At 33.6% G+C, this 13,296-nt stretch overlaps 1 protein-coding gene across 1 annotated transcript in view; it reads right to left on the bottom strand.

Annotated features, from left to right (window-relative positions):
• LOC106122342 (C3 and PZP-like alpha-2-macroglobulin domain-containing protein 8) overlaps positions 1-8,930 on the bottom strand; it is a 45,451-nt gene extending 36,521 nt beyond the window's left edge. The window contains exons 1-3 of the mRNA XM_013318282.1: positions 8,870-8,930; positions 7,031-7,254; positions 3,376-3,531 (exon numbers count right to left, since the gene is read on the bottom strand). Coding sequence (XP_013173736.1) covers positions 3,376-3,531; positions 7,031-7,254; positions 8,870-8,930 — 441 coding nt within the window. The remainder of the gene's footprint in view (positions 1-3,375; positions 3,532-7,030; positions 7,255-8,869) is intronic.
• Positions 8,931-13,296: the final 4,366 nt, after the last annotated feature.

Below are 13,296 nucleotides of genomic sequence, written 5' to 3'. Positions count from 1 at the left end.
CGCATACAAACATACATATATATTTTACATGCACATACATGTAGTTAAACTTTTTAATTGTAAATTGCTTTTTTCTAATTCATAAGTAAGGCGAGCAAATAGTCATGTACATTAATATGAACGTCGAATGAATGAATTAAACAAATTCAATATATTACACTTTCTCATGCTACGTGATTTATTATATTTAGTATTCACTACACACTAGATTATGTTCTTCATGCTTAGTTCTATACTATGTCTGTGTAAGTTATCCGATAGCTATCGCTTGAAGTTAACCGGACGGACTCGATGAGCTAATTTTGTTAATCTCCACGTCAGTGCCGAACCCGAGTAATTTAATCAAAATTGAATCAATCGTGTTAGTTCTACGGTATATAATGAATATATAAAGTAGCAGGAAATAAATCACGCTTCGGTATATAAATATCAAAGTGTGTGTGTGTGTGTGCGTGTGTGTGTGTATTACTTGACAATCTTACTAATATTAAAAATATGAAAGTTTAGATGGATGGATGTTTGTGAGAAGGTATCTCCAGAACAGCAGGATCGCGGTGAAATTTGACGTATTCGTAGAACATAGTCTGGAATAACATATAGGCAACTTATTTTTTTTTATTTACGCTAGAACTCGTGTGCGACCACTAGTGTAGTAAAAAAAACTGCAGTAATAAAGTAACAATTTTTATACAGTTCTTTATTTAAATTGCAATGTTTTATTTTTATTTATCAGGTAAATTAGAATCTTTATCATCGTACTGTAACTAAAGAGAACGAGGACACCAAAGGACTGCTGACTCTATAACTTTATTAAAACGAGTTAGTACGCAGTTGAAAACTTTAAAAGCCAATAAAGTATAATAGTTGCAGTTCTGCGAGGAAAATCTGTATTGCATTGTTATAATCAAGTTACAGTTTAGAGATATAGCTTTGGATATTATTACTTGGAAATGGATTAAAATCACTATAAGCATATTTAAATGTTAAAAAAGAATTTTTAGTGGTGTTGCAAATATCCATGGGTGGCGTTGATCACCTCGGTGTCCCCGCCGCTCGTTTGCTTCCGTTATAAAAAAAAAACTAGCCATCACCTATTTTGCTAAATATTAAAAAGTATCTGTGGCCCTCGACTCAGTCCGCGCAGAATTTAAAAACTTAATTAGTAGTATATTTGTTTTTTCATAGTATGCCAAATTTCACTTCCACGCAGCCGTTTGGAGATACCTTCTAACAAACATCCATCTGTACATCTAAACATTCGCATTTATATTATTAGTAAGAAAGTGTACCTAAAAGTTAAATTGATAATTTTCGGACCAAACATTTATTAAGACTAAGGACAATTAGGCGTTAATTTTTTCACTTAATTGACAAATAAATTTACTATAAATATTTTAAGACATTATTAGTTAGAATAATATGGCACGAATGACGTGCTTTCGTTACAAAGTCCAGTGTCAGAATGAATAGTGAGGGGACATAAACGTCGACATTTTAGTAAGGCTAGTGTTGCGACAATACACTGGCATAGTTTCGGATTTTCTTCCTAACAATATATAGGTACGATTTCTATTAAAGCCGTTTTGCATATTAAAGCTATTTTACTAATGAATACATTTCAAACCAAAGTTACAATTCGATAACAAGCACAGACCACTCTTCTAAACTTTAATTAATGATCTGCAAGTCTGACCGCAGACTGCAAATCAAGTAAATGGATTGATTTCAACTTTGCTTAGAGGGCTAGAGGAGCAATCAATTTGGCTAATAACTTCATCTGTATAATTCGAAAACTACCTTAAATAAGCAACTTTAATGTAATTGATTTTGTTTTCGTAATCTTCGAAAGTTAAATTAATATTGCGTTTTATTCGACTTTACTAATATTGTTATGTGTACTGTATTAAAAAATTAAATTAAACTTACTAAAATTCTTTTAATTATGAAGTAATAACATTAGAGATAGACGTTTCTGAATAATAGTTCAAATGCAATAATTCTTTTCGAAGGCGCTCTCAAAACTATTATAGTATTTTTGGCTGTTTCGACTTTTGTTTCTTTCCTCAATCTATAATAGTTCCAAAACAAATATGATTAAGTAATTAATATTTTAAAATTATATTATGTCTATAAAGAATCATGTTATTCTTAATTTTCGAAATTTTGTTTTATAATTTACTTATGAAAAGTGTGAAATGTACTTTAGCCAAATTGGCAATTGGAAAAACGAGGGCGATATTTTCTGATGTTACAGCGCCCTCTACACGGTAATTGCTTCTCCCAAGTGACATTACGATGATGGGAATAAAAATTTTAAGGATTCAACTTTGTAGGAACTTTTTTTTCAGCATTAACCCTAATACAGCCACAAAAATTATTGAACGCCTTCTAACTAAGAATATACAAAGTGCTTAAATTTATTTTATTTTGTAACTAGCTGTCGCCCGCGACTCCGTCTGCGTGGTATAAAAAAAAACTTATTTACGAGCTATGTGTTATGCCAGTCTATGTTGTATACCTATGACAAATTTTAGCGAGATCCTTGCAGACGTTCCGGAGATACCTTCAAACAAACATCCATCCATCTAAACATTCGTCATTTTTAATATTAGTAAGATAGTAAGATTATTTGTTCTTATATTATTCCATTTTAATACGGTTAAATGTAAGTGGGATTGACATGCCATTTTCATGAACATAAAGCAACTGCATACGAACATAACTGCTTAAAAATGAATATTATTTTTGTTCCATTTTCAACAAACAAAAATAAGCATTAAAATCTATCTCGACAAAATAACTATTACGTAAATTCGAGTTTGTAGTTTGGATTTAACACTTCAAACATCAAGGGCTGCGTGCGGATTAACGTTAAAATGTTTTGGAAGTGTACGGATGTTAAAATTTGCACATTTGTATTCGGCGCTAGAAGCATGGTTACTGTCCCGGGGGAGCGCGGGGTTCTGGAGGGGGGACGTATTGAAGTTTCACAAGTTTCTTGGGATCCAATTAATGACGCGATTAACGTAAATTAGCTTTGAGGCGCGAACGACCGATATTAAGCGTAACTCCAAGCTACGGTTACTTCGGATTAAGATGGGGATCAGGGAGTGTTAAATGTAACTACGAATATTTTTTTAAAACTTTCAGTCAATCTTTGACTATTGGAATTGTTAGTTTAGATATACTTTTAAATATAATTCAAAGATATCATTTTTAATAGAACACATTTTAAGTATCATGTTCTTTCAGGAAACGAAGCCTTGTAGTCGCTTTGAAACATCTCGTAAAACATTCCAGGAATGTTTTGCAAATGTATTTTAAGGGTCTGATAAACTTGTTCGACCTTATCACTTGTAGCTAAATGTCACGTACCTGTAGATTGACATAGGGTGCATCAGCCATCACCGTTGGGACTATGAATCCTCCCTCTCCAGTCGACATGTCGATATCTTGACTGTAGATGTCAGTTTTGTCGTCGTACAACTTGACTCGAACACGCACTCGCTTCTCCGTGCTCATTGCTTCCACCTAAACAGAGAAAAAAAATAATTATTGAAAACATCCAAACCGCACAGATTTTTTCATGTTTTTTTCTGATAATAGATGGCGCTAATCTGCATCTTTTAAACATATTGTGTATTCGAAACTATGGTTTGTTATAAACGAAAATGCCATTGTATAAAGTGTTAAGATTTAATAAAGCTTTTAACTTTATTCAACGTGGTTTGGCTTAGATCCAAAACAGTGAAACGGGAATAAATAAATGATAAACAAGGTAAAGTAGATGTTTTTTAGTTTCGTTTTTCATGGGTTTGTAATATTTTTTTTTAATCAATTGATTACTTTATAAAACCAGGATTAAATGTTTTAATATTTATGAAATAAAATTCCAGCCAACCCTTTTATGATTAAAGTGCAATTAATATCGGATATGATGCCCCCGAGAGCCTTTAAGCCATGTATAATAAAGTATTCGTAGCCTTATCCTGCTGCGGTTATATAAAAAGTTCATGTAAAAATGATACTCAGAAATTAATGAATATGTTCTGGAATATCCTAGTTACATTTATACAGAAGAGAGTGTTTTATTTTCAAATTTAAATACATGTTTAATACACTGAAATTATTTTCTAACTGTTGGTTTCCGAGACCAATATCTCTGTATTGCTGTATCGCTGTCATTATTATTGAAAAAGCAGAGATAACATGTTTAAAACAGAGTTTTGGTTTCAGAACCCCACGTTAAGTTGTTTAAAATCGGCGTAGTCAGGAAAAAAAATATGATTGAGTGCAAAGACAGGAAATTGTTATCTTAATGAACATAATTGGAACATTTTTTTTTCAAAAACTTGAGAAAACAGATCAAGACAAGGAAAGACCTGCACGAATATTCAGAAACTAAAAAAAAACGTATATTTTGACTACAAATAATAGCAAGTTTAGAAACCCTAACTCTCACCATTGAATATAGAAATATGAAGTCCACTAAAGGTTGATTAAGTTATTAAAGCCATTCACGATCTGGCTTATGTCCAAAATCTGTGCAGCCAATGGACCCAATTCGAGGCAGTGAAAATTAAATATGTTCGCCCCCGTTTTCGCGCTTTGTGTGTCACGACCCTTACAATATGTAACCTACATTTATATGTTAATTGCGAGTAAGCTTTTTTATCCGTTGGGATTCGATGGCTTATTTTCTCATTTTGTTGTTCATGATTTCTCGTATACTTTTAGTACTCTTTTATTTTAGTCACTGATTTTCGTATATGCCTTTAAGTTTTTTTAAACATGTAACAAACTCGAATCAAAATGTTATTTAAAAAGGAATATTGCGATACAAGGAAAGGAAACTACGTTCACGAGTTGCACAGATTAAAATAATCACCTAACAGTGGATAGCAGCCCGCTTTAACATCTTCGCACGAATCGGCCCGGCTCGCCCGGTGAAATACCACGACCACACAGAAGACAGGCGTGAAATGGAAGCAATTCCGCGTTTCGTCTGATGAGTGTGCGTCCCGGAGGCCTAATTTAGTCGTCTTTCCCTTCCCATCATTTTCTTTATAAGGAAAGGATGGGAAGTGGAAGTGGACTTTCCGGATGAGAGGATGCATGGAAATGGAAGATATTTTGTTTCTGTGCATTTTCTCCTCCGTAGGTTAAAGGTAGGCAACGCATATGCAATTGCGTAAGTCTATGGGCAACGGACACTTCGCTATTTCAGTAATTTCAGGTGGCCGCTCGCTCGTTTGCCACCTTTTGATATATAAAAAAAAAAACCTTATTTTTATATATCCTGTGATTCTTATTCGAAGGAAAACTTTTGATAACAATCAATAATATTTATATTAACGAAAATACTCAAACAGTTGTAATACTAATTCAAAACACTGCGGACAGAACGGAGAAAGAATCACGTCGATATAAAAGCTCCTCGTTAGGCTGCGTCCGTAATTTATTATATTGTAACACTGCCAAGACATGGGTAAGAATAGTATGGATATACCCACCGCATACAAAATACTTCTCGTTTGTTACGTCATCTGGATATGACGCAATTTATTAACAGTTTCTGAAGTCCAAATAGCACTATTATATTTGTATAATATGGGAATGTGAGGGCTGTATTATTACGAATTCGTTTCATGTATTGAAATATGGCAATACTTAATATAATTTTCTGATTTATAGATTTAGTTTGTTTTGCGGATATTTAAGTATGTTTTTATGTTTGTGGTTTTGTTTTTATCTATTCAATTGTGACATAGCTTGAACAGGTTAACTGATTTGGGAATTTTTGATGTGTGATTTAATTCGTAATTTAATTAAAGAGTGTCGGGGAGTCTTTGATCTTTGACATTAGCAACTATTTACCTAATTAAATAATCAAACGTTAAAACATTTTAGTATGCATAATACTTATAATTTTAGAATCATCCAAATAACTGATTAGTATTAAAAAAATACACTTATAGATTAGCCACATTTTTTGGTTTAAATGTCTAATTTTGATGTCGTATCCATGATAAGCGAACAAAGAAATATTTATTGTTAAGTCAGGATAAAGAGACACCCTCCAATGTTTAGCAAACGAAGTATGAGCTAACGAACCATCATTTGTTAACGTTCATACACGTAGATAGTCAGTGCTTTAAACGCAGGACTATTAATAAAAGAAAACGTGATATTCCCGTGGAGCAATTTACAAAAATATAACTTTACTAATTGCAAATATTTGAAATTGTAGCTTTAAAATTATCGTTAGACTAATGATATTTTATTTTTCTTTATTTTCCTATTACTGTTTTAGTTTAGTTTAATTTTTATTTTGTGATTACTGAATAAAATAGGGTTTTTATAGACAGATGGACGGACAACAAAGTGATCCTCTAAAGGTTCCGCTTTTTTCCTTTCGATGTACGGATCACTAATAAAAGTATCAATTTTATATTGGTTTATTAACTTCACTATTTTTTTTTTCTTTATCAGACTACATAATAATAAATACAAGTAACTGATTTGCTACATTGATTTCTTATTTAATTCAAACTAACTCGATGCCAAGTAAAACTCTGAAAGAAATAAAAGTCAAACAAGCGAAAATATATTAAAATGTACATTAAATACTCGTATGTATTCTTTGTTATTCAGGCAACAATCACAACATGAAAATAATACACCAAAGACCTACCACGTAAAGAAGATAAGAATACGATATAACTTTCGATGTTAACCCTTAATTCGACGAATTTTTTTGTAGGAAAAAAACTGTTTTTTTTTAGTAAAGTCATACTTACGTAATTTTCTCTAAACTATTTCAGTATTTTTTTTTATTACAGTATTAGTTGTTCGTCACAATGGACCATCGAATTAAGGGTTAATATGTGAAGCGACACAATTTACCGTGTCACAATAAATTTTACACTAAAAACAACTCGTATTCTTTTAGATGCAGCATTCACTGAGTGTACCGCATATAGTGTCGTTATGTAATCGTACCTTTAGCCACAAAAGAAGATACACTTACCCTTCCAACAAAAGGCAAGCCAGGCTTGTACCGTCGCCGCATGCTGTCAGCGAAACGTAATTCTACGTAGTGTTGTTCAGCCGCCGGCGCGGCTGCACTAGCGCCTCCTGGGCCCGAGCCTACGTTGATATCAACCCGAGCTGATGCTCCACCGCACTTCGCTTCGACACGCCATATCCCAGAACGAGCGCCCGGCGCGATGATGGAACTTAATTTTCTGACACCTGTGAAGGGAATGTTGAGTCAGTTTAACTTTGTAACAGGTAACATATGACCGATGATCGTGTTATGAATTATGCGTCATTTCATGCTAGTGTATATCAAGTAAGTAATCATTCTACTGTTTATGACCGTACCGGTTTGCTTTTATTAGTTCCTTTATAGCTATCGCCCGTGACTTCGTCCGAGCGAATTTAAAATAATAAACTTAATTAGTAGCTTATGCGTTCTTCTAGACTATGTTTTATATCTATACCAAATTTAGTCGAAATCCATGTAACATTTCTGGAGATACCTTATAGCAAACATTTGCCCGATTTGTTTTTACAAACATAATACTAAAAAAAAATTGTCGTATTTTTGGTAATTTGATACTAAATCACTGTGTCTACATAGGTCAGTGGAAACTCAACTAAAACATTTTGCTATGCTCGCGGCAGGCAAGCGTGAGAACTTCTCTTAACCTAATTACTTTTAACACTTGTACCAAAAACCAGCATTCGAAGCCTAGATACAACTTCAAGGCAAGAGTCTGTTGGCCTAAATGTCACTTCGCTGTTTTTTTTCTACATATTGGACAACCAAGAGCATGACCATGATGCCACCTGATGTTAAGTGACGTTGTGAGTGAAGAAAGTACGCGCTATCTTAGTAAAATCCTATTTGCTCAACTCTTAAAGGCCACGCCATCGCTGTTAGTTAAAATTGCTAAATGAATACTTGCTTAAAGGATAAATGGCGAGGTAGGAAATGTAATTTAAAGTGGTTTAGTGGCAATAATTATGGAAGTTAATTTAAGCAGAAATTAGGATCATTGTAAATGATTTGATTTTTACGTCTGACGTTATTACGTTCATCATCAGCTCACTATACGTCCCCGTACTGAGGAGCTCGGAGCTTACCCCAAGTTGCTCAACCACGATGGCTCAGTGCGGGTGGGTTGACTTCACACATATCTTTGAATTGCTTCACAGATATGTGCAGGTTGTACCACGATGTTTTTCTTCAACGTCAAAACGTCAGATAAATGAACATATGTAAATCGAAAATTAAAAAACACATTGGTACATTCGGGAATTCGAACTCGGGACCTACAGATTACAAGTGAGTAGCCCCAGAACCGACACTCTTACCTATTACGTTGATACATCCAATTCTAAAATCACTCAAAGCTTGTAAAACGAACGGATATATATCCATCAGTAATAAGTCACCCGCCCATGTAAAGGCAAATCCAATCTATCACAATTTGACACGGGTTTCCACTGGATATGACACGAGAAAGCTTTTATAGAAGGCTTCAATCCATGATACGTTTACGCAACTTTTTTTTTCACAATATACCGGATTTTAGACCGCATTCGGTTTTGTTTTTTTTTTATCGCACGTTAAAAAATTATATTTCTTTCTGACTTTAACTTAAATACAAAGATTTTCTTTCTTTATTGATAGAAACCGAAAATGAAATCACCTCTTCAAAATAAAATCCTACGTTATTTCACATGTTAAAAAATAAAATTAAACTCTGTCCTTTATGTGGGGATATTATTTGAAATTATAATACTTAAATAATCTTCTATCTTTAAATATATCGTAACAAGGGTATCCTATTTCACAAACACGACCCCATAATTCGTCTAGCCAGCCCAATACTTCGACACAGTGCTAAATTAGAAGCCATCTTAGTCCGTGACAAGAAACAATTTACTTGGAATAGTTTCACTAAACTGCCCTAGTTCATTTCTCCTTGGTTGTTACTAATGAACTTTTAGTTTTATTGAGTTTTGCTGCTTAAAGTTAGCCAATACCTAGTTATTTGAAAGTTTGATTTTAGAACATATTATTGTTTTAGTTTAAATTAATGTTTAATGATTGATTTAAGAAATGTTGAACTTTTTGAATAGCATAAGTAATATAAATGTTGGTAGCTTAGTTGTAAAGCTTTGACTGTACCGTAAATTTTCACGTCCAGGTTCGATCGCCTTCAATTACCAATGTGTTATTCTATTTTCGAATTTCATAGGTAGATATTTCTTATGTTCATACGGTGAAGGAAAACATCGTCATGCAATCTTCACATATGTCAGAATTCAACCAACCCGCACTAGCGTGGTTGACTATCAAACTATCAAATCAATTTTTTTTTTAAATGTATGTTTACCATTAAATCTTAGCATTTAAATTACGAGCTAATATAGTGTTTGAAGTCTAACTAAATAATAAATATTCTGTACATTTCAATATTTTTATAGCCGATATTTGCACAAACCTTTTTGGGCCACTCTAATCTATAATAGGAATCACCTAAGAACCGTAAATAAACGCAAAGGGAACATAATACGCAATCCAAACAAAGGCTGAGCATCACTATTTGTAATCGGAAATTGAATCTGTCAGATACCGGTACAGCCTTGATCCATTGTTTCAGTGACAAGAAAACGCTTTTAGCGAGAAAAAACATTACTCGTACATATTGTTTACAAGAATCCCATTCTGGATTAAGTTACCAACTCGATAACATAGGAAAACAACGTTGTTTAAATTACGAACACTTTGACTACGACATATAATGAGATGATAACAAAAGATGGAAAAGGACTAAATTTTATCACACGAAATATATTTTTAAAAGACATCTTTACACTTAAACTTGTAAATCATAGTTAAACACTTTTCTTCACATAAATTTAAAAACAAAATATATTGATAAATAGCACAATGGCCGCCATGATTAGAATTTGATGTTCTTCTGTTTATATATAATAATTTAGGCGTTTGTTCTATTAAAATCTTACTAATGTTATAAATGCGAAAGTTTGGATGCATTCATGGATGAATGGATGGATGTTTGTATCTCCAGAACTGTACAACGGATGTCGATGAAATTCGTCATATATTACGCAAGCTACTTACTAAGTTACATTTAATAGCGCGCGGACGGAATCGCAGGCAACAGCTAGTAAGTTTATAATCTCTGTAATTAAGTTTTCTTAAGCTTTGTTTAGTTGTTATTATGACATATTTAAAATTTGTATACCATACCTTCATCCATCGACATTTGATCCCAAATAGCGACCTTGGTGCCCGCGGGATCACTCAGCGCAACGTAAGCAATTTCCCCACGAACCAATCGCAGATCGTGATCCAAAGCCAGTATCCAGAATGTAACTGTAACAACATATGTTTAATTTAATTCCAAGTTGCTTTATACGAAAGTCGATCGACACTGGTTGAGTAAAAATTTTATTAAACAAACAAGTACCTAATGTTTTTTTTCCTAATTTACTTTGTTTCTAATCATTAATAATCGTGTTTGCATTGAAATGAAATTCATCATTAACTTTCAAAATAATGATTCCAAATGAAGTAACCTTTAAACAATATCGCTTTTGAATAACCTCGCGTTATTTACGTAAACATTAAACATCCAGATTTATACGAAAATTATGAATACAATAGTTGTTAATACAAAATGAACCTTAATACTCTTAGCTAAGATACATTTTGAAATGCCTTCAAACAAATGATTTTGATTCAATTAAGCAATGTTTTCCGCGGAGCATAAATTTAAGCATCGCGAAGATACAAAATAAACTCGTAAAATAACAACGAAGTCAAGCAAAAATTAATAGCAAGAGAGGGAAAATATAACAATGGATACTCAGTTTAGGTTTTGGAAAATACCTTTTTATAGCGTGTTTACAACACAACCATTCATCTAAAGATTTAACAAGCTTGTATAATCCAATACACTACAATACAATTTATTGGTAATATTTAAATTACTGGTCAAAAGAGTATGATTTACAAAAAAAAATTACTCATAAAGTTCTTCATATGAATATAGAGTCTTCTCGATAAGCAATGATTTTAATCTATTTTTAATTGATTCGAAGCTGGTTGTAATATTTTTGCCATAAAAGAAAAAAACAATTTCAAACCGTCATATATTTTTTCTTTTAAATCTTAAAACAATGGAGAATCACAATTCCTTCAAGACACAATTCTACTTCAATCCAAATTTAAGTTATAAAAGCGATAAATTATATGTAATCCTAAAATACCTTCTTGATGTTTGAAAGTCAATTTGTAAGTAAACGGTCACAAGAGCAGTTTGTAGAGAAATGTATGGGCCGTTGCTTAGTAATTAATTACACCGACTAACACCCGGTTTACGTTCCAACTTGAACAATAAACGGAAAGTTGGCAGTAGTCGAACAAGTTCACAATACCGAACCGCGCCAGCTCGCAAACTTCGCTTCGATTATGTTTTACATGCAACGATGTGTTTTTGAGTGAGGTCAAAATCATCCCTATGTTTGCGAATCAACTGAATTTTTCTAATATTCATCTAATTTAATAGCAACGTATTGCCAAAATTGCAGTAATAAAGCACACACAGTAAATTCGTCGAATTTGCAGATGCGTTGCCTACCTTTAAAAGAGGGAGGGAGACGGAGACAAAAATAATGTTTCCTCTTCTTATGCGTCTCCTCCGTCAAAACCACTTTCTCCTTCCATCCTAACCTCATCAGAAAAAGGTAGGAAGAGAAAGAACACTAAAATTAAGCCTCTGGAACGCACATTCATCAGACGAAACGGATTACGTCCACTTCTATTTCTAATTTATAATTGTACTTACTAGTTTCTCCAGGTCTATAATGATGTCTGGCAGGTCGCACAATTACATCCCTGACTGGTCCCAGAAGTCTGATGACGCTGTGACTCTTCGCCGTACACTCGTCATTGCCCACACAACCAACAGTCGTGTGAAGCGTACAATGAGTAGCCGGAGACGATGGTATCTTCAGTGAGATGATGCCATATCCTGTAACAAACAAACCTATTATTTTTCTACCAAGGACAATAAAAGTGTCAAAAATCGCAGAGTATCAGCTCTAATAGATATCGAATTCTCCCCATTTCCGAACAAGTTCTGGAGTAAATAATATTTAAATAGAACTAGTGCGGTCCATTTAAATCCAACTAAGGCCTCGAGGGTCTTCGATATCGACAATAAAAGCATTTGGAGCACCTCCAAATGGAAAAGATGTCGGAGAAAATTCACAATCCGTTCGCCAACTAAGCACTTAAATGAACCAGACACTATTAAAAGGTAAGGAGTTATTTTATTCCGCAAGTATCGAAATACGTGACTACGAAAAAATTTTATGTGACATATTTTCTTTTTAATTATTAATCTTGAATTGTAAATGCCGGATCACCAATATTTATTGGAATATAATAGCTACGAAATTTGATAAAAATTCAAAAGAAAAAAGAAAACTTCTACAGCACTGCATGGAGAGATAGAGGTCTTACTTTATGGTTCTTATTTTATACTAGCAATTGCCCGTGACTTCGTTCGCGCTGAATTAAAATTCTAATAATAAATATAGCTTACATCACCCGGTGATAGTGCAGATACCCCAAGGATGAAAGAATTTTTCAAATTATATTATAATTTTATGTTACTTTTCTAGCGCCAAAAAACACCACCATAGACCGATATAAATCACCATGGCATTTACTCCATTAACATTAATGCTTTGTGAAAAACAGCGTCCCAATGCCACATGAGGCAACCGAGAACCGAACTTTCTCGCACAGTCCCCGCGTTAGTCACGAAACCTATTACGGAAAGTGTCATTCAAACACTCTGTGTAACGTAAACCTGAGCGTATTCCCACATCGTGACGTTCATAGTTACAGTTGAGAGTTTACTTAAGCTCGGAAGTAACGGTTTGCGATAGGCGGCTTGAATTACGTGTTACAGTTGCCATTTGTTTTACGTTAGTTTTTATTGCATACTAGCTGTCGCTCGCGACTTTGTCCGCTCGTTAACAAAAATAACATAATTATTAACTTTTGTGCTCTTTTAGACTAGTTCTACTGCTATGCCAAGTTTTAGCGATATCCATTCAGCCGTTTATATCGGAAAAAGATAAGGGCTGTTTTTAGGGTTTTCCCCGCAATTATTCGAATTTTAGAACAGAACAGAACAGAACAGAACAGAACAGAACAGAACAGAACAGAACAGAACAGAA

The sequence above is a fragment of the Papilio xuthus genome, unplaced genomic scaffold (assembly GCF_000836235.2).
Source record: "Papilio xuthus unplaced genomic scaffold, Pxut_1.1 DF826923.1, whole genome shotgun sequence".
Taxonomy (NCBI): Eukaryota; Metazoa; Arthropoda; class Insecta; order Lepidoptera; family Papilionidae; genus Papilio; species Papilio xuthus.
The sequence above is the reverse complement of the archived record's forward strand: the minus strand, read 5'-3'. Positions and strand labels throughout refer to the sequence as shown.